The 21,794-nt window shown below is 43.7% G+C and overlaps 1 protein-coding gene across 1 annotated transcript; it reads left to right on the top strand.

Annotated features, from left to right (window-relative positions):
* Nucleotides 1-1,527: 1,527 nt before the first annotated feature.
* MMP25 (matrix metallopeptidase 25) lies at nucleotides 1,528-20,279 on the top strand. Its single transcript, XM_007499125.2, has 10 exons — nucleotides 1,528-7,461; nucleotides 8,510-8,642; nucleotides 9,402-9,534; nucleotides 12,677-12,969; nucleotides 14,124-14,300; nucleotides 14,677-14,761; nucleotides 14,926-15,008; nucleotides 15,284-15,436; nucleotides 15,758-16,018; nucleotides 16,184-20,279. The coding sequence occupies exons 1-10, from the start codon at nucleotides 7,345-7,347 to the stop codon at nucleotides 16,453-16,455; spliced, it is 1,707 nt and encodes a 568-aa protein (XP_007499187.1). The 5' UTR covers nucleotides 1,528-7,344; the 3' UTR covers nucleotides 16,456-20,279.
* The last annotated feature ends 1,515 nt before the right edge of the window (nucleotides 20,280-21,794 follow it).

Genomic DNA, 21,794 nt, shown 5'->3' on the forward strand with positions numbered 1-21,794 from the left:
AGCTAGAAAGTGTCTAAAGTCAAATTTGAACCCAGAACCTCTTATCTCCAGGGCTAGCTCTCTATCTACTGGGCTACCTAGCTGCCCCCCATCTTCTTTCAAATAATTAAATTTTAATAGTGGGTAAATGATTAAACACCTAGTGACCAAACATACTTTAAAAAATCTAGCCAGTTTGGGTAGTCTGTTCAAGTTTGAACCTCTAACCCTAACCTTTCCCTCTATACAAACTCATATGTGGATTGGCTATCTGTAGCTGGAATTCACACTAGCACTTCAAACTTATTATGTCCTAAACCAGATTCATCATCTTAACACTTTGCCCCTAGACCAATCTTTTCCCCTACCTGTTCTTTTTCTACCTGATGGTATTGCCACCTTCCTAGTCACTAGAGCTTGAATTAAAGGTCTTTTACTCTTTGTTTCTCATCCCTTCTTTTCTCTCTTCTCCCTTTCCCTTCCCCTACCAAAAAAGAAAAAATAAACTTAAATCCAGGCAGTGTAGTTAGTTGAAAAAGCACAAACTTGAAAAATCTTTATAACAAAAACCTCTGACAAAGGTCCCAATTGTACAAAAAAAAAATCAAGCCATTATCCAATTGATAAATGGGCAAGGGACATGAATAGGCAATTTTTAGTCAAAGAAATCAAAACTATCAATAAGCACATGAAAAAGTGTTCTAAATCTCTTATAATCAGAGAGATGCAAATCAAAACAACTCTGAGGTATCACCTCACACCTAGCAGATTGGCTAACATGACAGCAAAGGAAAATAATGAATGTTGGAGGGCCTGTGGGAAAATTGGGACACTAATGCATTGCTGGTGGAGTTGTGAATTGATCCAACCATTCTGGAGGGCAATTTGGAACTATGCCCAAAGGATGATAAAATACTGTCTGCCCTTTGATCCAGCCATAGCACTGCTGGGTTTGTACCTCAAAGAGATAATAAGGAAAAAGACATGTACAAGAATATTCAGAGCTGCACTCTTTGTGGTGGCAAAAAATTGGAAAATGAGGGGATGCCCTTTGATTGGGGAATGGCTGAACAATGTGGTATCTATTGGTGATGGAATACTATTGTGCTCAAAGGAATAATGAACTGGAGGGATTCCATGTGAACTGGAACAACCTCCAGGAAGTGATGCAGAGTGAGAAGAGCAGAACCAGGAGAACATTATACACAGAGACTGATACACTGTGGTACAATCGAATGTAATGGATTTCTCCATTAGTGGCAATGCAGTGATCCAGGACAATTTTGAGGTACTTATGAGAAAGAATCCACATTCAGAGGGAAAACTGTGGGAACAGAAACACAGAAGAAAAACAACTGCTTGATCACATGGTTCAACAGGGATATGATTGGGGATCTAGACTCTAAATGATCACTCTATTGCAAATATTAATAATATGGAAATAGGTCTTGATCAATGATACATATAAAACCCTGAGTAATTGTGCATTGGCTATGGAGGGGGGTGGGAAGAGGGGAGGGAAAGAACATGAATCATGTAACCATGAAAAAATATCCTAAATTAATTACTTAAATAAATAAATTTAAAAAGAAGAAAAAGCATAGATTTTTTAAGTCAGAGGACCTGGGTTCAAATTCCACCTCTATGATCTTAGACATGTCAGAACTTACTTGGACCTCAGCTTCTTTGTCTGTAAAACAAGATGATTGTATTAGCTGTCTCTGGAAGTCACTCCCAGTTCATCTATAACCCTACCATCATAATGGTTATTCTATTATCTTAGGTCAACACCTCTTCTCTTGCCCACTGGACTACAGTGATAGTCTCCTAACTGAACTCTTTACCTCTGTCTTTTCCCCTTCCAATCTCTTTGCCAGTATTCTGTGCCAGTAATCTTCCTGATGCTTATCCTTAAACAGGCTACTCCCCGCTCAAAATACTTTAAGATAGTTCCCTATTGCCTACCAAATAAAGTCAAACTCTTCTGGCCTGGCATTCAGGATTATTCATAGTATAGTGCCAATCTCCCTTTCCAGCCTCATTTCTGACTGCTTCTGGGAATCCAGATCTGTCTAAGCAGATCACATGAAGATTGGTGAATATCACAATTGTTTTTTCACACCTCAGCACCACCATCATCCATTTCCTGCTACTTTAAATCTAACTCCATCCCTACTCCCTGCCTAGAAGAACCTCCTGTTGCTTCCTCTCAACCTGTCCAAATTCTATATTCCTTCCAGGCCTAATTTAAGTCCTCATCTCCTCCAGAAAGCCCTTCCTGATACAATGAACCCTCTGGCCCTTAGTGACTCTTTCTCAGGGTCTCCCAGTCTCTGTCTCTCTCTTTCTCATCTTTCTCTTTTTTCCTTTCTCCTCGTTTCCCCATATTTCTCTCTGTCTTGCTTTGTAACCTCTTGTTTTGGGGTCTTAGAATCTCCTCACCATTAAGAAAAGAAAAATTTAAAAATAAATAAATGAACTATAAGGTGTGTTTTGTACCTAGGAGATCAGGAGAATGAGCAAAAGTGGCCAAAACATGCATTGCCCGAGTTGTGAAGGGAATAGGCACCCCACAATTCTATAATTCCTTTTGTTTGGGATACAGACTTTTTTTTTGGTCTTCTTTGGAAAGAAGAGACTCTGGTTCTGATCTTAGCACTGCCATGAACTCATTGTGTTTATAGGCCAGCCTTGGGCAAGTTACTTCCCTTTTGGGTAGACTTCCTGCTTGTCAAATATCTAAGGCACCTTCCAGCTCTTAATATTTTAAAAGTCCTTTTTAGGTCTAACATTCTAGTATTGATTATTCCTATTCATTCTAGGGGACAGGGCAGGGTTTATTAGTAACCTATTTGAAAAATGAGTTAACTGAGACATTTTAGAGGGGAAGTCATTTGGCCACAGGCATAGAATAGCAGAAACAGACTTGAACCCAGGTTTCCCCTTCCAGCATTCAGTCTCACGAACTGAACTGCTGTAGTAAATATACTCTGAAATATTAACAGGAAGAGATACTCTAGATCACTGAAAAATGGTAAATCTAGTTAAAGTTTGTGAGTTTCTGACTCCTGACGTGTCTATAATCACTTTCTGTAGAAAAATTTCAATCTCAAATTATAAGGAATGGAAAGCTATTTAAATTATTTTTTAAAATAGTACTTAATTTTAAATTCTTAATGACTTATTTAATTCTGAGTATTTAATTTATTAAGGAGCTGAAGTCTGAGTGGTGAAGTGCAGGCAGCAAGTGTAGACCAAGCTTAGAATTTTGTCAGTAAAAGAAAGGCTGGGAAGGGTGGCAGCTAAAGGGAGTAAGGCACATTCATCCTATCTGCTTTTCCCTCTTTCATTCCTTTTAACTTCTTCCCTGACAAACCTCATTCCCATTAGTGGTTATGGTTTGGCCCTTCCCCCACCTCTTTCCCAGAAACACTCAGCTTTTCAGTATTGATCTGGAATGGCCAACTGGCAGGAGGAACCAGAGACCCATTTCTTGAGGAAAGCTATGGGAATGTGACGCCTGGGGTCCTGGAGGGAATTGGAAGCAAGAGAGGGGGAAGGAACTAAGGACAAAATCTCTTTCTTCTTTCTCTCTCTCCTCCTCTTCTTTTCTTTCTTTCTCCCCATCTCTTCTGCTCTCCTCTGTTCTTATAAAGCAGAATTGAGGCCTGGGATGGGGATTTTCACAGAGCATGGGCAGGAGAACTGAGGAATAGAAACTATGAGGACTCATGAAATTTGGGCCCATGGGGGAGGGGATGGTCATAGAGCTACTGAAGAGACCCTGGACAGAGAAGAGAGTAAAGAGATTGCTGAAAGAAGGGCAGAGCCACGCCCAGAGTCCTGCTTGGGGTAGCCAGCTCTCAGAAAATCATCATTTAAGTTGTTGAGGTTTTCTGCAACAGAACTAGACTTCCTACTGGTTGGAGGTTGGGTAGAGCCTAGAATAGAAAAAACAACTTGACTAATAGTCGGAATATATATTTGCAATCCAGGCTCAGCAGCTACTTGTTTTGTGTGATCAGCCCTGAGTCATTTCTCCTTTTTATAAAAATGAGGATAAGCAGTGTCCAGCCTACCTGTCTTGTAGGACAGTTATGAGACAAAAGCTTTCAGACTCTTATGGTTTACATATGGTATGTACTCATAGTGAATGAGAACTGTAGTCAGACAGTCATCCAGATGAGCAAATTCAATTCTATTCAGTTTGAGGACCTACATCTGTATCTGTATCTGCTTTTTTCCTGTAAAATGGGAGTGGGGGAGATGAGGTATGGATCAGATCGGATGATCTTTAAGAGGCTATCTAGCTCTCACAATTCCCTAAGTATCCAAGACATCTACTGAGACTGTAGGTATGTTTGTGTATGTGAGGTCCTGTGGGAGTTCTGAGAGGCAGCCAGAACCCAGTAGGACTTGGCTTCTTTCTTAAGAAAACTCAATCAAGTAGGGGGTGGGGGTGGGGACATATTCTTGTACAACTACATAATCTCTGTCTCAACACCCATTGGTACAGGTCTCCCTCTGTGCCTTGGGACAGGGGTTACAAATTTTATAGCACTGGATGCTCTGGATGTGGCTACTGAATGTAGCCACAAACAACAATTATCCCTCCACTGGGGAACAGAGATATTATCAGAGGCTTGACAGAGAGAATTCCTCTTTGTTGAATGAGTGTGTCTAGGGGAGAAACTGGGGGAGGGGTCTGGCTGGGTGGAAAGAACAGAGCTCTCCTCTCAGTCCATTTCTGGACCAAAAAGATATGATGTCTATCTGTCACCTTTATCTCAGTGGCCTCTTCATTCAGTTTTTTCTCCCCCTGACCCTCTAACTGTCTCTACCCTCCTCCCTCTCTCCACTGTTGCTCTTTGCCATCAGGCCATGACGACTTGACAGAGTCACGCATGGTAGCTAAGGAGGCCACAGAGTGGCCCTTGGCAAGATGTGATTGCCCACTCTATCCCCCCTGCATGACCTCTCTCATCAACACCCTTTACCTATGAAATTGACATGATTATTATTCCCCCTAGTCTCAAAAGAAATAATGCAAGAGCAAAACACCTGTACCCTAATTCCACAAAATATCACCAAAAGAGCAGACCCTCAAACCCTATCCCAAAAGACTATTATGAGTTAACTTTTACTTAGGTACATAATCCCCAGTGAAACCACAGCTACAGGCCAAGCCCAAAACTTTTCCACTCACAGAAGCCTATTCTCATGAAGCCAGCACACAAATCAATCATAGAGGCCCATATAATAAGTACAAGTACATCAAGCTTCAATATGCCTCAGGGACTTGACTTCACAAACCAGTAACTTGCCAGTGGGAAACTCCCTAGTAAAAACCCTGAGATCAGTCTAAATTTGAATTGTGTTCCCAGTACCCCTCAACCTCAATGATAGGATTGTTGAATTGTCTTTTAAGAACTTCTAATTAATTATTCCATTTTATTAAAAACAATAAGTAATTTTCCTTGATTGTTTGTAAGCTCAAAACTTCTCACTGGGTAATGAGGAAATTAAGACACCTGTGATGAAATCATTTCTCTTGTATGCTGTCAGTAATCACAATACAAGAATATAGAATGTTAATCAAGTGATTTGTTATAAATTAATGTATCACTTTTCCAATTATCTCTCCTTAAACTTGTATGTTAGGTAATGTATCTGTATGCCAAGAAAATGGATATAAAAATAAAAACCAAGCCTGGGGATGGTGGAGTATCTATCAGATGCAAAGCCGTCCCATGGCCATAATGATTAAGCTGTCTTTCCTTTGTTATTTTTTTGACTAATCTTTCCCCACCTGTCAGGAACCCCTGGAGTTGCAAGTGAGGCTGGACCTCACCCGTGACACACTGTGTCCTGCTTCTCTCCACTTCTCATTATTTCTGTTCTCAATTTCAGTTTCTTTAACTATTGTTCCCCCATTACTCCTTCCTCAATTCCATTCAAGAAACCCAAGAGCCATCTTGATATGACTAATTATGATATACGGTGGCATGTAATGAAGTCCAGGCAAAGATCTGTAAGGGCTATAAGATATTAGAAGAGGAAGAGAGTACTTTCAGGTGAGTGTGGGGCTGGGAGTAATTCAGAGGTTTCCTGGTAGAGATAGCACCAGAGGTAGACTTTGAAGGAAGCAATAGTTGGATCCAAGCAGGAAGTGCATTTTCTGCGTCTTTCTTTGGGTTTGCCTCTGTCAACTCTCTACATCTTCAGACTGATGCTGTCAGATTGCAGCAAGAGAGATAGACATAACTTATGTGGGGGCAGAGAAATTCAAGATTTATCTTGGAGAATGAATGCTTGGAAGGAGGTTCCTTTAAGGGGGGAAGACAGGGAAACTGAGAGGGCAAAAGAGATGACTGTTCCCTTCCACATTTTCCCATATTCCCCATTTGGGGGAGGGCGTATGAGGGGCAATAATGGCACTAGGGCTGCTTCCCTCTTAGGACCATAGAGCCTATTTCCTAGGCTCTATCTCTTCCTGGGCTCTCTGATATATGTGTCTGTGTATATGTATATAGGATATATATATAGGATAAGTTCTCTATCCACTGAACCATCTGGCTGCCCCCATCCTTGACATCTTCATACACTTTTCCCCCTGCTAACCACCCCCCCCCCTCCTCCGGGCTCCAGGAGCCTAGCTTTTCCAGCCCTTCATTTCCTCATGTCTTTCCCCTTCTCCCCAAGCACTTACCACAAGGTCCTCCTCTCAAATCCAAGATTCTGTGACAGCCTTTTTGATTTCTAGTGCCTTTCCCTCACCCTAGCTGTTTTCCCCCAGGTACCTTAGCCCCTAGTACCCCAGATCTCTTTTCTAGCTCTGGTCCCCTGCCCTATTCCCTCTTCAGCCATGCCTCTCCCTCCAAGGATTCAAGCTTCATCATATGGATCATTTATCATCTCCTCACTCTCATTTCCCTCTCCTCTCCAACCCACAACCATGTTCATTCTCAGCCTCATCTTAAATTCTGCTGGCCTTTGAAATTCCCAGGTAGCAGCTTACCACTAAACAGGGGAAATTGGGCCATTTCCCCACACTCCGCCCCTAAAGGATGCTGTAACCTGCCTTGCCCTTCTCTGCTGCCTAGTGCTAGTACACTCCCAGTCCGTGGATCTCCTAGGTATCTGAGGCTTTTTGGACCCCTCAGCCTGGAGCCTTTGGTGGCCCAGACACATCATTTAATCTGGTACCCGGGAATCTGCCGGTTCAGTCTCAGCTGCCTCACCTGAAGGGCAGGGCGTGGCTGGGCAGGGTGGCTCCCTCTCTGACCACTCCTCTGCTTCTGGGCTGCCCCTCTCCATCACTCCTTCCCTTGCTTTAACTATAAGAGCCTGGCCTGAGTCAGGGTCATGTGGCTGCCAGAGTGTCCTGTTCTTACCCTGTTCTTGCTTCTGCTCCTGCTGCTGCCGTCCCCAGTCCCAGCTCGAGCCCTGGAGCCCTCAGCCCAGGATGTCAGTCTGAGCGTGGTGAGTGTTGACTGGGGAAAAGGGGACCAGATCCAGGGAAGATGGGGCCTGAGATGTGGGCAAATGGAAGCTGGGGTCCTGGATATTCGAGTCAAGGAGACAGGCAGGGGTGGGGGCATCCAGGAAAGTACAGGTGCTCTCCACAGTTCTGAATGGAGAGTTCTAGAGGGAGCTGGGGTTCAGAAAGGTACAGAAGGGAGCCAGGGCTGGGATCCTGGGTCTAGAAATGCAGAGAGGAACCAAGAGACAGGACCCCTGGGTTTGGGAAAAGGGAAGAGAGAGAAGCTGGGATTCTGGCCACCAGGATCTGGGATCGGGGAGAGAGGTCTGGGACCTGGTGTTCAGGAGGATATTCAAAGTGAACTGATGGGGAAACTTCCTAGCTGGGTGACCGTGGACAAGTCACTTAACCCCCATTCCCTAGTCCTTACCCTTCTTCTGCCTCAAAATCAATGCATAGTATTGATTCTAAGACGGAAGGTAAAGACTAAAAAACAAAAACAAAAACTGAGCTGGGGACTAGGACCTCGGGGTCTGGGAGCAGATGTAAAAGCTAGGACCTAAGCGGGAGAAAGGGAAAGCTGGGGACCAGGGACATCTCGATCCAAGATACAGGAGAAGGAAGCTGGAGCCCTGGCCGCCGGAGTCACGGAAGGAAAAGAGGAGTCAAGTCTTCCTGGGTCCTGGAGTCTGGGAGTATGTAAGGTGGCCCCAACAGGCCAGGAGACCAGAGAGGGAGGAGGAAATACCTGGACAGGGTCGGGGAAGAGAAGGCTAGGATCAGCCGCGGAGGAGCGTGAGACAAACAGCACGAAGCTCAGGGACGCCTGGCAGGATCCCCGGGGTGTCTGATCCTGCCTTAAGACTTAGATGTGGGATTACCCTCAATTCCATCCTAGCTGGATGGCGAAACAGGAGATCACAAGTCCACCAACTTTTGGCTTGCTACCGCTGGACTCTGAGAGGCTCTGGGTGCGCTAAGCACCGCCTCTCCCGACCCCTCCCCCGCCCTCCGCTCCCAGTTAACCTCTTCTTTTTCGTGGTCCAGGACTGGCTCACTCGCTATGGCTATCTGCCCCCGCCCCACCCCGCTCAGGCCCAGCTGCAGAGCCCAGAACAACTCCGGGACGCAATCAAGATCATGCAGAGGTTTGCCGGGTTGAAGGAGACTGGCCTCATGGGTAAAGAACCATCATTCCCTTCCTCCCAAACGCCCCTTGCCCCATTCCAACCATCTCTTGGGAGCAAAGTTCTAAGGCTTACAGGGGCTCAGGGGGTGGAGGTGGGACTGGAAAATGCAAAGTAAAGGTGGCTCTTACTAGGTAAATGGAGTTATTGCTGGTCTAGAGGTCTGCAGAATGGGGTAGAAGGAAAGCCTTCAAAACTAGGAGATGGTGGTGGTGATGAGAATAATACTGATCTAGCTAGTCTTGCTCCAATACCACCTGCCAGTCCCTCCTACTGTCTGGCTTTCTGCTCCCAGAAAGTGGTCAATAATAATATTAGAATTCCCAATAATCCTAGGAGCTTCACTCTCCCTCCTCACTTCTCCCCTCCCTGCTTTTCTCTCCCTCCCTTCCGCTTCCTTCTCCCTTTATCTATCTCTTTGTCTCTCCCTGTCTGTCTCCTTCTTTCCATCCCTCTCTCTTTCTCTCTGCCCCCCTTACCTTCTGTCTTGGAGTCAATACTGTGTATTGGTTCCAAGGCAGAAGAGTGGTAAGGGCTGGGCCATGGGGGTTAAGTGACTTGCCCAGGGTCACACAGCTGGGAAGTGTCAGAAGTCAATTTGAGCCCAGGAGCTCCCATCTCTAAGCCTGTTCTCTATCTACTGAGTCATCTAGCTCCCCCCCCCCAATACTCTCTTGTGATCAATCCCTGGGTATAGGGTTAGGCACCTGCCCATTGTCCCTCTGACCTTTCTTGTCCCATCTCCTTTCCAGATGAGGCTACCCTGTCTACCATGAAGAAACCAAGATGTTCCCTACCTGATGTTCTGGGAGTAGCTGGGCTGGTAAGAAGGAGGCGGTATGCCCTTACAGGCAGCTTCTGGAAGAAGAAGAAGCTGTTCTGGTGGTTGGTTCTAGACTTTATTCTTTGATTTCTCTCTAGTTTAGGTAGTTGTGCCTGTCACCAGTCCCCTGAAGGGGTCTATAGTTCCTGTGAGTTGGCATATTACTCACCTGTCTTCCTCCCCCTGGTCTTATTGTTAATTTCAATGAGTTCGGTGCCAAGTTCAAAATCTTTCTCTCTTCCCTAACTCCTGTCCTCATTCTAGAGCATTTCAGCATACATACTGATATTCCCTATCCATTCCTCAACTGACTCATTTCCCGGAACACTATTCTCTACCTCATATTACCCACAGATAGTCATACCTCAAATCCTGCCACCAGATCACAACCATTAGTCACATCAGCCACAAATGCATCACTTCTATGTTCACAAACTCGGAAATTCCTTTACTTGATCACAATCCTGACTATTCTACCTATCTCTGTGCCTTCCAAAACTAAACCCTGTTTTTTCAACATCCTGACCTTCAATTCTTCAGTCTTCTCCCAGATCATTGCTCCTGCATTATTAGCTACCCTCTCATCCTTTCCCTATCTTTACCCCATGGTGAACTAGTTCAGCACTATATACTGTTCTCTCCTCTAGTCCCTTATCTTCACTGTACTGCTTTTTTTGCCCTGCCAAATGTCAGTCTCTCCTGTCCTTATTCCTATGCACATGGTACTGAATAAAGGTTAAACACACACACACACACACAACCTTGGTGAGTCCACTACCAATTTGTGTTAGATAATCTTAAATAGGTCCTCACTGCTGCAAGGCAATCCTTGTATGCCTACCAAATTAATTCATTAATCCCACTCACCACATCTTTTCCAAACTTTTTCATCTCTCCATAGAACTCCCTTTGCTCCTTTTCCCCAACCCAGTTAGCTGTGAAATTGAGAACTTTGCTTCATTTCACTGAAAAAAATTAAGGCCATTTGACAGAGAAATCCCTCTCTTTCCTTCCTTCTCATCTCATAGCACCCAAATGCCTTTAGCCACTATCTCTTCCTTCACTCTTGTCTCATATGCAGAGTTGATGTTCTCTTTGCCAAGGTTAGCTCCTCCCCCCATATGCACAAGTAATCCCATTCTATCCATCTTCTCCAGGAGTTTGCCTCCTCTATTGCCTTCACTCTCTCATTTATCTTCAACTCTTCCTCATCTACTGTTTGCTTCCCTAATTCCTACAAACATGCATTTCCTCTATCCCCCCCCCCCCCAAAAAAAAACCCATCATTTGATTCATCCATACCTGCTAATTATTGTCTCATATGTCTCCTGCCTTTTGTGGCTAAACTCCTTGAGAAAGTTATTTACAAAAGATACCTTCGTTTCCTCTTTTCTCACTCTTTTAACTCTGTTGCCTGGCTCCAACCTGATCATTCAACTGAAAGTGTTCTTTCCAAAGTTATTAATGATCTTTTAATTGCCTAGTTCAATGTCCTTTACTCAAGGTTCTTTTTGACCTGTTGAGGCTTTTGACACTGTTGATCACTTTCTTCTCTTTGACACTCCCGTCTCTCTAGGTTTTTAGGACACTACACTTTCCTGTTTCTCTTCCTAATTATCTGACCAATCTTCAGGTTCCTTTGCTGGATCAATCATCCAAGTTGTGCCTACTAGCTACAGATTTCATGCAGGGATCCATTCTAGTCCTGGACCCTCTTCTCTTTTTCTTCTATACTGTTCCACTTGGTGATCTCATCTGCTCCCATGGTTTCAAGGATCATCTCGATGCTGATGACTCTCAGATTTATCTAAGCCTAACCTGTATGTTAATCTCCAGTCTTGAATCCGCTATTGCCTGTTAGACAGTTTGAATTTATAGGATCCATTTTCCATTCCTATATAATTTATCTGTGGGTGGGTGACCTGAGAAGGAAATTGGAGGCTAGAGGAATATGGATGTAAAATAGATAAGACAGTCAGAGGAAGAGACTCAGGAATAGACTCAGAGACCACAAGTTAAAACACGTGGGGAGAAGCGAGCTCCTTAATACCTCTCTAGAAAGAGAAAGCAATCAGAGAAATTATAAGTATGAGAAACAAGAGAACATGCGTGGGGCTGAGAACTCTGGGACATCCCCTATGAGCCACACGGCCAAGAGATGAATGGGAGATGTGCGGGGCAGCTGCGCTGGCGTCATTCAGTCAGACATGAGGAGGCCATTATGGGCCATAGCAAGATTAAGAGGTGCAGGAGCAAGAGCAAGGGCTGTGAGAGCAAGAGGTGTAAGAGAAGAGAGAAGAGAGAAGAGAAGGCTCGCACATGTTCCCCAGCCTTTATTGGGACCTTAGGAATGTCAAGTGGGAGGTGATTAATGAATACGTGACATGATGTAGGTTTTTACATTGGTGGAATTGATAATGAAGGAATCAAAGAGGAGGAGATTAATCCAACCCATGCTTTGTAAATGAATGTAGTCAGAGCCAGGGCACTGTGGCTGTCAATGCCCAGCCCAGGAATTTGCTAGTCCTTTGGGCCGCTAGTCCTTTGGACTGTCCCTTTCCATACAATGAACATTAAGTGATCTGACCATGGGTCTGGTAAATGAATATATAAGATATAATATCAATACATCAATCATATTTCCAGTATGCTAACATGCCTGGTATGCTACTGAATTGGAAGTTATGTAGACATCTTAAATTCAACATATCCGTTACTAAACTCATTATCTCTAACCCTAAATCCTCTCCCTGTCCATATGTCCTTATAATTGAGGGTATAAATTTCTCCCTACTCCAGTCCATCAATCATTGACTAAAGTCAAGCTATTACGGTGTTATTCTCATAAAACTCGAGTGGTTTCCTATCTCCTCTGTGTTTGATATTTAAAATCCTCCATCACCTGCCTCACCATATCCCATCTTTTTATGCTTTATACCCAACCATATACTCTTCCATATCTTTGTTCCTCAAATAAGACCTTTTATCTCCCAACTCTGGGCATTTTCACTGGCTGTCCCCCATGTATTGTCTTTTTTTGTATCTCTTGTGATTAGTATAATCCCTGACACATAGAAGCTACTTCATAAATGTTTATTGAATGGCTGACTGACTGGGTTGCTTTATCACTCCTCCAAGTCATTGTTTTACTTGGCTGCCCTATGTTCCTCCTCTTAACACTGTACTCTCTTCTCCCCACACTAGGGTTCAATCCTTCCCACAGAGCTCTGCCCTCAGCCAAGACACTGTTCGGAGCTTGATGTACTATGCCCTGAATGCCTGGGGGACTGAAGTGGGGATGACATTCGAGGAGGCTGAACCCAGGGCAGGAATGGAGCCCGAGCTCCTCATCGACTTTGCTCGGGCCTATCACAAGGACAGCTACCCCTTTGATGGGCCTGGGGGCACGCTGGCCCATGCCTTCTTCCCTGGAGACCACCCCATCTCTGGGGATACCCACTTTGATGATGAGGAAGTCTGGACCTTTGGGGCAAGCGGTATGGTCCCCCTGAGCACCCCCTCTTTGTTCCTCAGAAAACCCCTATTCCATAGAATCCAAGCCCTCCCCACAGACATTTCCCTTCCCTGAAGACCCATTCTGCTACATTTAACAAAAGTTTACTGAGTTTACAATCCTGCATAGAAAGCTAATGAGGAAGGAAAGGAGGCCAAAGGAAGCAGAAGAAAAGGCCTCTGGTCTTGGGAGGAGTTTAGTCAAGTTGAGGAGAGATAGTTTACAAAGGAAACAATATGAGAGAAGAGCAAAGGCTGTGTCTATGAGCCTGAATTCTAAGTATTGTGTCTGTGATATGCCTCCCTAGGCTGGGATAATCAGAAAGGCTTTCCAGAAGAGGTGGAAACTGAGTTGAATCTTGAAGGATGAGGTAGATATGGAGAAGATGAGAGGAAGGAGGAGGATGTCCTAGAAAAGAGGAAATTAAGGAGGCCAAAATGGCTAGAGGAAGTAAAGCCTATCACTGAAGCAATTGGTTTGGGTGGAGACTAGGGAAGGCCTTGAATGACAGGCTGAGGAGTTTAGAGTTGAGATCAGAGGAAATAGGGAGCCCTAGTAAATTTTAGAACAGGAAAGCCATGCAATATGTTTTTTTCTTTTTAAACCCTTAACTTCTGTCTTATAATTGATACTGAGTATCAGTTTCAAGGCAGAAGAAGGTAAGGGCTAGGTATTTGGGGTTAAGTGACTTGCCCAGGGTCACATAGCTAGGAAATGACTGAGACTAGATTAGAACCCAGGGTCTCTTGACTCCAGGTCTAGCTTGTTATTCAATGAGCCACCTAGCTACCCCATTCCCCCCCCCCCAAACTATACTACACTATACTTTTTTTTTTTTTAGTACTATACTATGAGTAAGGAACAGAAAGGCCAGTTTGGCTAGACTTGGAAGGGAAGTAATGTGAAACAAGGCTAGAAATGTAGGTTTGTGTCAAGTTGTGAAGGACTTTAAAAACCAAAGAGAAGAGTTCAGATTTTCTCTTAGAGGCCATAGGGAGTCATTGAAGTTTGTATAGTAGGAGAGTGACATGGTTAGATTTTCACTTCAAGAAAATCACTTGGGCAGCTGTGTAGAGAATCAGTTGGACCAGGGTCCCTTTTCTCATCATCTGATTCTTGCTTCCTTCCAACCCACAGATGGCAGTGGGACAGACCTGTTTGCTGTGGCAGTGCATGAGTTTGGCCATGCTTTGGGCCTGGCCCACTCCTCAGCACCTGATTCCATCATGCGGCCTTTCTACCAGGGTCCAGCTGGGGACCCCTCGAAGTACCAGCTCCCACATGATGACCGAGAAGGAATCCAGCAGCTTTATGGTGAGCTCTATTTTTTCCTTTCCCCGAAATGGGCCAGGAGCTGTAGGTACAAAAAACAGAAGTCCCTATAGTTCTCTGTTTTCCCCCCTGTTGCTTCTCAACATTTCATTTTCATTACAATCCTATAAGAGCAGTTAGTATTATCCCCATTTTACAGATAGGAACACTGAAGTGCAAAAATGAAGTGTTTTACCCAAAGTTATGAAGCTAATAAGTAGTGGAATCAAAACTGGAACCCAGGACTTCTAACTCCCAGTCTACTTGTCTTTTCTACCATTCTCCATCTTGATGATAGAAAACAGAGAGGATCCTTTCTAGAATTTGCTGCCTTTGAGCCTCTCTATTTTATCCTACCTCTACTTCTATCTCCCTCCAGGAAAGGGTCCAAATCGTCCACACCCAGAACCAACTCGGAAACCTCTAGTCCCCCCTCCCCAGGCCCCAGGGCAGCCCCCAGAGAGGTAAGTATCCCCTGGTCTTCTGATCCATCTCCTCCCCCATCCCCTTCTCCCTCCTGTCTTCCCCACCATCCTGAGTTGCATCCCCTTTATCCCTAATGATCTTCCCAGTTCTCTGCTTCAATCCCATCTCTCTTTCCCTTTCCCACTCCTGCCCTTCCTCCCAGCCCCTCAGTCCCAGTTCCTGACCGGTGTTCTGGCCACTTTGATGCTATTGCCAACATCCGTGGTGAGGTCTTCTTCTTTAAAGGTGAGTGAACTCCTGTTGGCTTTATCCTGGAATGTTGACCTCCCTACGGTATGTCTTACTCATCCCCTGGGCCATCAAGCCATCCAAAGTAACCACCCGTGTCCCTTTTAACCCCTTACGTTATGTTCTCCAGGCCAATGCCAATGCCATGGTCATACCACTTGTGCCAGATGGAGTAAAGCCGAAGAGGGTAGAGAACTAATCCAGGGCTCCAATATCTACCCTGGAACCTGGGGGTGGGTGACTTTAGGGCTGATAACCCTGATATACCCTAGGACCTTGGTTCTGGCGCCTTCAGCCCTCAGGCCAGCTGGTGTCCTCCCGCCCTGCAAAGCTGCACCGATTCTGGGAAGGACTGCCTGAGCATGTGGTGACTGTGAATGCAGCCTATTCTCGGCCCTCCGATGGACGAATCTTGCTTTTCAGTGGTGAATAGAGGGCTCGATGGTGAGGGAGGAAGAAAGATAAATAGGAAAATCAGAAGCGTCAAAGGGAGAAAAGAAAAGAATCACAAGGGGGAGCGCTGTGGACAGAGATACAGAGATGGAAGAGACTTGGGAAACTAGATTGGGATAGGGATGAGGAAGAAGAGCCAATTGGAGATAGGTTAGGAGAGCTTCAGAGGAGGAGAGAGCTAGAGAAGCTTGGACAAGGAGACCCACCTGGTGCCTCACCACTGGGAAGGGAAGGGAAGGGACAGCTTTGATGGAGCTTTGGATTTGACTGACTTTATTCCACCCTGTCCTCAGGAGACCAGTTCTGGGTGTTTCAGGACCGGAAGCTGGAGGCTGGTTCCCCAAAGCTGGTGACTGAACTGGGCCTTCCCCCTAAAGAAACTGTGGATGCTGTCTTCTCTTGGCCCCAGAATGGGAAGACGTACCTGATCCGAGGAGAACACTACTGGCGTTATGATGAGGCTGTCCAAAGCCCTGACCCTGGCTACCCTAAGAGTCTGAACCTGTGGGAGGGAGCACCCTCAGCACCTGATGATGTGACTATTGGCAACAAAGGTGTGTGTGTGTGTGTGTGTGTGTGTGTGTGTGTGTGTGTGTGTGTGTGTGTGTGTGAGTGTGACTGGGCGTTTTGGTGAAGAAAGTATGCCTGGATCTGGGGAGAAGTGAGCTGAGGGTCTTCTGAGAAGCGCACTGACCCCTTCGCTCATTCTCATTCTACAGGTGACACTTTCTTCTTCAAGGGTACCCAGTACTGGCGGTTTGCTCCAGGTAGTGTGGTGGCAGAGCCTGGCTCTCCCTTCCACATGGGACCAGACTGGCTGGATTGCCCTGCTTCTGCCCCAGATCCTCCAGCACCAAGACCTTCTAAGTCTCCCCGAGTCCCAGAGTGTCACTGTGAGATCAATCAGGCAGGGAGCTCAAGCCCAAGACTTCCTGGCATCCTCTTCTCTTCCCTTCTCTCCCTCCTCCTGGGCACAGTCCTTTGGTCCTAAGAACTGGGACAAATAGCTGCATCCCCCACTTCCTCTTCCCCCAGGGACAGGGCTCAGGTTTACCTCTCTCTTTTATCACACCCTGACCCCACATGCCTAGCAATTCATTTAGATAAGCCATTTCCCCCTTTCTCCATCTGGGTCTCCATTTGAAAAAATAAAGGAATTGGACTTAATGCCCTCTAAGATGCCTTCCGGTTCTAAATCCAAGATCCCATGAGTAAGTGAACTCTGGCCTCCCCTGGATCTCACAGTAAATGAGTCTTTAGGTTTTCTCAATGTAAACAATGCCTAGTTTATTAGTTTAATTTTCTACCACCTGCCCACACTGGCCCTGGCCCTTGCCTGCACATCCTATGATTCTGGGCATAGGTAACTGGATTGAGAACCCAGAAGGTCTCCCCTCTTTCTCTCCATAGACTGGGAATCTCAGGGGATTTTTTGAGGCTATGGCAGGCGGATTCCCCCCTCTCTACTTGATATTCTTACCTGCAGCCGACCAAAGTGGGTTCCTGTGGCTGGGTGGAACTCTGGGAGTTAGGAATATTGAGGAGAGGCTGTACAAGTCAAGCCTGCACCTCTCCCAGGCTTTGGTCCCAGTACTTCTTGACTCAGAGAGTGGCCTGGGTTCTGCAGAGCCTCCAGCTGCAAGAGTGAAAGGAGAGGAGGGCTGGGCTGTCAACTGCAAATATCTAGACCTCTCCTGTAGAGGAATAGGGCCTGGCTATAGATTGATCTTTAAAGCCAAACTTAGGTACTTGTTGGAGTGTGGCACGGGGAAGACCGCCTTTTTTTGACATTTTTGCCAATCTGTTGCGTGAAAAGAGGAACGTCAGATGACACATAATTAGGCAGAATGGTTTCTGATGATTTTCTTCCTTTCCTCCTTCTTTGTTGTGAAATTTTCTTTCTTAAAATTTTGATATGATCAGTTTGACTTTCCTCTGTATTTAAAAAAATTAGATGATCTAACTTTATTTTCTTAGTTTGAAAACAGTGGCTACTTTTCTTTAGCAATTAAATTTTTTTCTTTTAACTTTGATAATCTTTTATTTTCAGAATTTATACTTTATTGTTTAGTTGGGGTTTTTAATGTTATTCTAGTTTTTAAATTTAATTAGTTGGTTTGTTTCTTCTTTTGTTAATTAATACACTTAGAGAAATACATTTTAAAATAAAAGTACTTTAGCTATACTCAATCCTATCTTTCCTTCATATCTCCCTATTGAGTTTAATGCATTTTTATATATATTTTTTTTGTGTGTGTATGAATGTGTTCAGTTTTCCTTTGTCCAATTCAGATAAGAGTAAGATTAATGAAATTTGTGTTATTCCCACCTCTTTCCCTAGGTTGAATCCTTTTATATAACAAACCACTATTATATAAGATAGTAATTTTTCTCCCCTTTCTCCTTTTCTCCTCCAATGTGCTCCTCTAACCCCTTTATTTCCATCTTCTCTTAAGACTATCAAATTATCTCCAGGTCTTTTGTTTGGCTTATTTCTCTTGTTCTGTGACCCTTGAAGACATCATGGCTCCAAAATGACATTTGTTTTTTGCTTTCTTTTTACCATGTAAACAATTCATCCTAACATAGGCCCTTCCAATTGATCAAATGTACCTTTTTATTTTTTCTTGACTCCTACATTTCCATTTCAAAATATCTATTTAGTTTTAACCTCCCATTAGGAATGCTTGGAGATCCTCTATTTAATTAAAAAACCATCCCCTCTCTAGGATTATAATCCTTTTGTTGGATAGATAATAGTTGTAAGCCTTTTGAAATATCCTGTTCCATGAAGCTGTTTTGTATATTCCTTACTATGACACCTTAGTATTTGAACTGTTTCTTTTGGCTGCTTTCATATTTTTTTCTTTGATTTTAAGCTTGGAATTTTAACTGTGACATTCCTGGGCATATTCATTTGGAGACTTTTTTTTTTAACACTTAAAAAAATTGAGTTCCAAATTCTCTCTTTCTCTCTCACTCTTCTTTCCCTCCCCACTACCCTGAGACAGTAAACAATCTGATGTAAATTTTACATGTGAAATCCTGTAAAACATTTCCCCATATTAGTCATTTTGTGGAAGAATCTTAATAAAAAGACGGAAGAAAGAAAGTAAAATATAGTATGTTTTGATCTGCATTCAGACTCCATCAGTTCTTTTTCTGGGAGCAGATGGTATTTTTCATCTCGATTCTGTGGAATCACTGTATTGCTCAGTATAGTCAGGTCATTCGTGGTTATACATCAAACAATATTGTTATTAATGTATATCATGTTTTTCTGGTTCTGCTTACTTAATTTTGCATTAGTTCATGTAAGTCCAGGTTTTTCTGAGATCATTCTGCTTATCCTTTCTTTTAGCACAATGTATTCCATTACAATCACGTATCACAACTTGTTCAGCCATTCCTCAGTTATATCCTCAGTTTCCTGGTCTTTGCTGCTACAAAGAGAGCTGCTATAAATATTTTTGTACAAATTGGTTCTTTTTCCTTTTTTTCCCCTCTTTTTAGGATACAGATCTAGTAGTGGTATTGCTGGTCAAAGAATATGCACAGTTTTAAGACCATTTGGGCATAGTTCCAAATTGCTTTCCAGAATGGTTGGATCAGATCATAACCCCACCAACAAGTGCATTAGTGTACCAATTTTACCATATTCTCTCCAATATTTATAATTTTCTTTTCTATCATTTTGTCCAAACTGATTTCTTTATTTTATTTTATTTATTTATTTTTAGGCCCTCACCTTCCATCTTGGAATCAATACTGTGAATTGGCTCCCAGGCAGAAGAGTGGTAAGGGCTAGGCAATGGGGGTCAAGTGACTTGCCCAGGGTCACACAGCTGGGAAGTGTCTGAGGCCACATTTGAACCTAGGACCTCCCATCTCTAGGTCTGTCTGGCTTTCAATCCACTGAGCTACCCAACTGCCCCCTAGGGATTTCTTTAAGGAGGTGACTGGTATATATTCTTAATGTACAATTTTGATCAGATCCCATCACCTTTCCTGGCTAGCTCCTCATTGCTTACAAGATAAAATACAAACCACTTGGCATGTCATTCAAAGATCTCTATAATCGCTATCCAATTTTCTAATTTATCTAAAAAAAGTTAAAAAGGAAATAATATTAAATTTAAGAGGGTAGGAACAAAATTGCTCTATTTGTGTTCCCTTCAATACTTCTTTTTGTTTTCTTCTGTGCATTTAAAAAGAAAGGTTTCATTCATGCTCTTTTTCCAATTTACTTTTCTAGTCATTTCCCTTTACTTTTCATTGTGTTTCAGGCAAATTGGACTACTAGTTGCTTTCCAATCCTCCTGTCTCCCATGCATTTGCACATGTATTTGCCCAGACACAGAATTAACACTCTCCTCCCTTATCATTGTTGCCCATCTAAGGTTATTCACTGGATCATTGGTTTAGAGTTGAAAGGGATCTTGGAGGTCTTGATTTGCCCAAGCAAGGTCCCTTGCTAGCAAGTAGGAGGACCAAGCCTTTGACTACCTATCAAGGCTTCTTTCTGCTGTATCACTTTGCTTTCATAGTTCTTTCAGAGATTTTCCCTTAATTTAAAACTCAACTCAGATACTACTTTATATTTAAATTTTTTCCTAATCCTCACCGCCTTCTGGGTGAAAACATTTCTCCTTCTTTAAATTTCTTACAGCATTTTGTATAACTCCCTCCTTTAATAACACCAATTTTAATTTATGTGTTTATATATCCCATCCCTACTATTAGATTGTAAGCTTCTTGAGGGCAGGAATTGTCATTTTAATCTTGTATATGGTGGGCGCTTAATAAAAGTTTACACTGGTTAAAGCTCCTGGTTCCAGTGGGAGTCCAGTTAGAGAACTACCTCCTTTGCCCCCAGTCAGCTACTCACAAGTTTGAGCCTTTGGTCCTTCTGTAGACAAGTAAGTAGTTGGTTCCCAAGCAATTTTTATGTAATGCCAATTTGTCCCTACCCACCCACTTCACTGAGACTATATTACAAAGACACAGGCAAAAGAATAACTTTATCCAATTTGTAAAATGTACTAAAATGTAGTTATATTAAACCCTGTACCATGCTAATAAACAGAATTATAGGTAAAGATGATAAAGTATGCACAGTAAAGTTAACACAGATGTGCCATATGTTGCCTCCTCCCTGCGCATGGCACCCATCCTTTTTTTCCACTGGGGGTTTGCTGCTTCCCTTTCCTATGAAGCTATCCAGGGATGTTTGGAGAGTTTCTCTTTCCCCCCTCATTTATCTGACAGTAATGCCAACCTGAAAAAATCAACCACCAAAGAGGTTATAAAAGCGCAAGTTTTTAATCAAGACAAAGGAGACGATGCTTTTATGGCTACCACAGAGCCAAGCTTTGGGACTCTGAGAACACTGTCTCTGGGAAAGATGCCAATAATGGGATTTTCATTGGACTGTAGGACTCAGGATGTTATACATGTTTAGAGAGTATACTAAAAGGAAGGACAATTGTTTGGCTTACAAAGAGGCTATGGAAAGAGGATGTAGCTGTTGTGGGAGGCTTGAGGTGAACCCCCGGGTTTGGGAAGGGTGCCCTTTGCAAGAATGAAAGACTCCAAAACTTAGCTTCAAAGTAAAGAGAAATTCATTAATTTAGAGGATAATGTTGAATCTGGCCAGAAGGACAGCATAGATGGAAAGCTGCCTCCAAGAAGACATCATTTCTGGGGTCTTTATACTCTTTACAACAGGTGATATGTGACATGACGAGGGTACATTCTCAGGCACAAGAGAGGGTTTGGTCATCTGACAGGAGTCAGCCTGAAGATTTAGGGGGTGACCCTCCTAGTTTAGGGGACAGATAGGTATCTTAGATGCAACCTAATGGCATCAAGATGTTGTGGGGTGTAGAGGTGTACCCCTGGGATTCAGGAAGGATACCTTTAGCAAGAATGTAGGACCAAGAAATTTTGTTTAAAAGTAAAGAGAGAGATTTGCTCCCAGAATGCCCACATTCTGGGGTTTTTATATTCTTCTACAGCTGTGAGGATGTGACTCTGGAGCAAGGGGTTGGTGGGGGAGGTTAGCCCAAGGGCATGAGGGTGGGTCTCCTGATTTGGAGGAATAATGAATGAAGTGTATCTCTGGTCCATCTCAATTCAATGGGACAATTTTAGGAGGATAATCTCCCAGGTCAGGTGTTTTGGGTTGGGAGGCAGAGGGTTTTAGGGAGCAGAGGAATTTTCCTGATAATAGCTTGCCTGAGTTTCTGGGGGTACAATGCCCAAGTCCAAGACATAGGCTGGAGGTGTATCTTCATGTCCAACTCAAACCTAAAGGAGATCCAAGGAGGA

The sequence above is a fragment of the Monodelphis domestica genome, chromosome 7 (genome assembly GCF_027887165.1).
Source record: "Monodelphis domestica isolate mMonDom1 chromosome 7, mMonDom1.pri, whole genome shotgun sequence".
NCBI lineage: Eukaryota > Metazoa > Chordata > Mammalia > Didelphimorphia > Didelphidae > Monodelphis > Monodelphis domestica.

Coding starts and splice junctions, on each gene's coding strand:
- MMP25 (XM_007499125.2), top strand. CDS start 7,345: ATGTGGCTGCCAGAGTGTCCTGTTCTTACCCTGTTCTTGCTTCTGCTC. Junction 7,462..8,509: donor AGGATGTCAGTCTGAGCGTG/GTGAGTGTTGAC, acceptor TTCGTGGTCCAG/GACTGGCTCACTCGCTATGG. Junction 8,643..9,401: donor GAAGGAGACTGGCCTCATGG/GTAAAGAACCAT, acceptor TCTCCTTTCCAG/ATGAGGCTACCCTGTCTACC.